The sequence below is a fragment of the Corvus brachyrhynchos genome, unplaced genomic scaffold, assembly GCF_000691975.1.
Source record: "Corvus brachyrhynchos isolate BGI_N302 unplaced genomic scaffold, ASM69197v1 scaffold162, whole genome shotgun sequence".
NCBI lineage: Eukaryota > Metazoa > Chordata > Aves > Passeriformes > Corvidae > Corvus > Corvus brachyrhynchos.
Window position 1 is genome coordinate 5,092,647 of NW_008236696.1, and position 4,525 is coordinate 5,097,171.

The 4,525-nt window shown below is 63.2% G+C and overlaps 1 protein-coding gene across 1 annotated transcript; it reads right to left on the reverse strand.

The window, feature by feature from the left end:
- Window positions 1–528: 528 nt before the first annotated feature.
- On the reverse strand, window positions 529–4,492 carry FAM131A (family with sequence similarity 131 member A). The gene is made up of 6 exons (XM_008644520.2): window positions 3,722–4,492; window positions 3,533–3,648; window positions 2,667–2,760; window positions 2,224–2,406; window positions 1,897–2,025; window positions 529–1,522 (listed from the first exon to the last, which is right to left on the reverse strand). Exons 1-6 carry the CDS (start codon window positions 3,861–3,863, stop codon window positions 1,077–1,079), a joined length of 1,110 nt encoding a protein of 369 aa, XP_008642742.2. The 5' UTR covers window positions 3,864–4,492; the 3' UTR covers window positions 529–1,076.
- Between the last annotated feature and the right edge of the window lie 33 nt (window positions 4,493–4,525).

The following is a 4,525-nucleotide window of genomic DNA, read 5'->3' on the forward strand; positions in this document are numbered from 1 at the left end:
GTGCAGTGGCTGGGCTGGGTGAGGAGCAGCATGCAGGGGGAGAGTGGCCCACGAGAACACGTTGCCATGCAGAAAGGGCGTGCAAGCATTGGCAAAAACTGGCATTCCTCCCCCAAACGACGTGCCTGGAACCCCTCACATGGGCTTGGGGGGTCCCCGAGGGGGGGTGCCACCCCCAGCCAGGACAGGGGGGGCTGGTCGCCCTTCATGTAGGCACTTGGTTCCCTGCTAGGGGTGAGTGACTTGTCGACAGGGACATCAGTCCTGCTTCCTACCCCCTCTCTCCACCCTGCATTGCCTCATAGCAGACTTGGGGCCCCTGGCTGGGCTGAGCCCCGTGCTGCAGGGCTGGCTGGGGGCTGCTCTCCTGGTGCCCCAAAGCCCCCAGCCTGGCAGCCTGTGCCCACCTGGCCCTGCAGTCTTCCCGTGCCAGCCCCATGCATGTACAAAAGGGTAGGAAGTCCCAGCACCGCAGCACACCCACAGCACCCCTGGCACCCCCACAGCTCCCCTCCAGCAGCTCCATGCTCCAAGGCAGCAGTTCACAGTTTTAAACACAGTCCAATAAAAGTTGGCCAGGGAGAGAGGAGAAAAGCCCTTCCCACACCCAAAACCCCCACCACCACCCTGGCTCGGGGTGGTAGAGGCACCACGGGATACTTGGAGAGTTTCAGCCATGCCATTGTGGGGGAGGGAACTGTGCCCAAAAGGGGAGCCCAGGGTGGTTTGGGGGAGAACATGCGAACAACCAGCCCCAATTATTTAGTCTTGTCAGTTTTTGGGGGCACATCTGGGCATCAGGGCAGGGGACAGACCCCCCCCAAGCCCTTCCCTGCACCCCTTCCCTGCTCTCATGCAAAAATCCAGGAGGGCAACGATGTGGCCAAGCAGGGCCGGGGCATGGTGGGGGCACACTGGCTGGGGGGGCTGCAGTGGCCCCCTGAACCCCTCCTGCGCCCGGATAGCGAGGGGGAGCAGTGGCAGGGCCTGTCCCTCACCCAGCGTGGGGTCTGGCCAGAGGGCTTCGGCAGGGGACCTGGACCCCCACCAGGAGAGGCAGGGCACCCCAGGAGGCATCAGGGCTCTTCGGCCTCCTCCTCCTCCTCCAGCGATGCCACCCCGGAGGAGGCGACGTCAGAGATTTTCCGGCGGAGTGGGAAGTCCTTGCTCAGCACCACCTCGTCCTCCGTGGGCGAGAGACAGGCTTCGGCGTAGGACACGGAGTAGAGGGAGTCCTGGCACCGGAGCCGTGTCAGGCCCCGCAAGGCACTTTGGCTGGTTGGGGGCGGCAGCTTGGGCAGCAGCAGGTCCTCACCCCCCAGGGAGCCCAGCAGTTTGGCAGTGAGTTCGGAGGGCGACACCATCTCCAGGCTGCAGAGGCTGGAGCAGAGAGTCTCAGGGGAGAGGGTGTGCGAGGAGTCGCTCTCGGGCTCGCAGGAGCCGTGCCGCACGCCCAGCTGGCACAGGTGGCCCTGCAGCAGGTCTCGCAGCAGCGCGCTGGCGGGCATCGTGCCTGTCAGCTCTGTGGGAAACCAGGATGTCTGGGTCAGTCCAGGGCTGAGGGCACCAGGGATGTCAGCTGCCCCCTGCCCTGTGCCCTGCAGGTTGGGAGCAGTCCCATGCCTGCTTTGCACACAAATTGCTGCATGCAGGGCACTGGTAACCATCAAAGGAAAAGCAAAACACTCTCTGGCACCACAGAGGTGTTGCATTTAAGGGTTTCCCCATCCCTGGCTCAGGCACTGTTTGCCACGGTGCCAGGCAGGGCCACTGCCTGTATGGGGCTGGCCAGGCTGGGCAATGTGCCAGCCAATGGGCATCCCATTCCTTTACCCCTCAGTAGTGGGACACCCACACCAGCAGTGGCACGACTTGCCCACTCCCCACAGCACCTACCGGTGGGCTGGGAGCTCTCTGTGGAGGGCATGAAGTCCTCATCATAGGACTCGTCATTGGAGTCGTCCCCATCCACTGAGGACCAGGCTCGCAGCTTGGCCTCAGCGATGGCAAACTGCTCCGCCACACCTGGCACAGGACAGGCATGGGTCAAACGCATGCAGGGAGGTGCCCCCAAAATCCCACTGCCCTGGCACCTCTCTGCCCATAGTACCATGGTATGGATGGATGAAAGGACAGATGGATGCATGGGGACAGCCCATCCCACCGCCCCTGCCCTGAGCTGCAGTGGGGACCATGCCCACCAGCTGTGCCCGTGGTGCCTACCAGCAGCGAATCGCGCCTCCTGCTCGCCCTCGCTCAGGTGGCAGTAGGAGCTGAAGGCGCTCTCCAGGGCAGAAGGTGACTCCACTGGCTTACACCAGCCCTTCCACTCGATGAGGTGGGCAACACGGCCCTGTGCCATGGCCGTCGGCTTCGTCACGTGCTCCTTCACCACCTGCGAGATGCCTATGGGATGTGCCCCAACGTCAGCATGTGCCAGGGCACCCCAAGTCCCCAACACAGGGCCCATAACCCTGAGATCCAGCACTCCCTGCCTCCAGTCCACAGGACCTGGCACCCCCATGCCCTCCTCTTGGATGCCACCAGTGACCCCTTGGGCTCCCCTCCAACTCCAGACAGGTGACCTCCAGGCTCTCCCCAGAGGCCCAGACTCCTCAGCTCAGGAGAGCCCCCTTTCCCAGATGAGCCCCTGGGTGAGCAGTTACCGTGCAGCGAGGAGCGGGCCAGGGCAGCGATCTCCTGGATGGTCAGCGCGCGCCGTGACTTGGGCAGCATCTCGACAGTGTCCTCAACATTGACCTGCCAGAGTGGGCAGTGTGGTCACAGCCTGGGTACCATTCCCCTTCTGGGAGCCCCATGCTCCAGGAGGGGGCTTGTCCTGCTTGGTGCCCACCCCGGGGACCATTACAGGCATCCGTGTGTGCAGAGGGATGGTCACAGCAGGGCACCTGTGCCTGTGTGCACACTCCCACAGTGTCAGCACACCCGTACGCTGACACTGTGCACACACCTGCACATGCCTCCTCAGGTAACCACATCTACACACACACAGGCACTCAGACACGCAAACTGACCATAAGCACACACCTGCACACTCACACCTGAACTCACTGTACACACACGTGCACCTGCACGCTTGTGTGCACTCACATGTGTACGGGCCCCGTGCTACTTGGTGTCGCACACACGTGTGTGCCCTCCCCAGCTTGGGCACGCACACATGCACGTGCAAGACCACCACAGCCTGGCTCCCCAGCACCCACTCCCTGGCAGCACACACCATGCCAGGACACCCTGCTGTATGTCCCCATTCCCATCCCAGCCATGCCAGGCCCAGAGCCCATGGCCACGGGGGAAGCAATGTGGGATTTGGAGGCGCGCAACAAATTGCATTGCCATGGCAACAAGGCACCGTGGACTGATTTCTCCCAGGATACAGCCCGGCTCATGGCGGGCGCCGGACCAGCCCGGAGCCACTGCGAGCTGGCAGGGCCATGGCCAGAACGGGTGCCCCGCCATGGGGTACCGGCACACGGACACCTCAGCCGGGCACGGCCAGGCTCAGTGGTACCTGGAGGAAGTCCTGGCTGTCGCAGGAGGCCTGGCGGGGCAGCGGGCGGGCAACACTCAGGGGTGACAGTGCCTTCACCTCCTTCCACTCCACACACAGCGTTGTGTCCACGGCCACTGCAGGAAGAGCCGAGGCCAACCTCAGCACCTCCGCTTCTCCAGCAGCCCTCTCAGTCCCCCAGCCACTGACCCCATGGTAGCGGCTTCTTGGCCAGTCTGACCCCAGACACAACTCGTTGCTGCAGCACTGGTGACTCACGCCCGGGCAACTCTTCCGCCTGTGTCAGCAGTAACGCACGTCCCCAGCCTGGCACTGGGGACCAGGCGCCCATCCCAGCTTGGCAGCTGCTGTGGGAGGGGTGGGGGCAGCTGGACCAGGCCAGACTGGGCCAGGTGCTGCGTGTGTGGAGGGAGGCAGCACTGGGCCATGCTTGCAGGGGGCTGCTGCTCCTCCGCTATGTCCAAAATCCCCCTCTCCAAGGAGGAGGTCAGGAGGGAAAGGAGCAAGAAGGGATAGGGTCAATAAAAGCACCTACACCCATCCTTCACCGCAACAGCTTGACCTCCTGGCACTGACACTTCAAACAGATGGATGCCCACACCCTCAGGCACTGACTCCCAAGCACTGGGGATCTCCTGTCAATGCAGTTCCCAGGAAAGGTCAGTCCCAAAGGGGCCAAGACAGGGGATCCCTCAGGAGCCTCATTTCCCCTGCACCAAGGTGGGCACGGCTGACGTAAACCAGCTGTGAGGTGGGATACAGGGGAGCTCATAAGTGCTGCCTCCCACCCATATCTAAGGGTACACCCTGCCTCCTTGGGAAATTGCAGAGAGGATCGCCCCCACTCCCAGCTGTGGGCAGGGGCACCCTGTGGTGACATCCTAGCAACAACACCCCCAGGGCCCCTCCGGCACGTCTGCAACACTCTCAACACTGTCCTAGCCCCCACCAACCCCGCCTCCAGAACACCTTCCGATACAAGCCCCCCTCCCC

Excerpts from the sequence above, each read along its gene's own strand:
- FAM131A (XM_008644520.2), bottom strand. The coding sequence starts at position 3,863 with ATGGGCGCCTGGTCCCCAGTGCCAGGCTGGGGACGTGCGTTACTGCTG. Across the intron at positions 2,761-3,532 it reads ACAGCCAGGACTTCCTCCAG|GTCAATGTTGAGGACACTGT; the intron begins GTACCACTGAGC and ends CCACTCTGGCAG. Across the intron at positions 1,523-1,896 it reads AGAGAGCTCCCAGCCCACCG|AGCTGACAGGCACGATGCCC; the intron begins GTAGGTGCTGTG and ends GGTTTCCCACAG.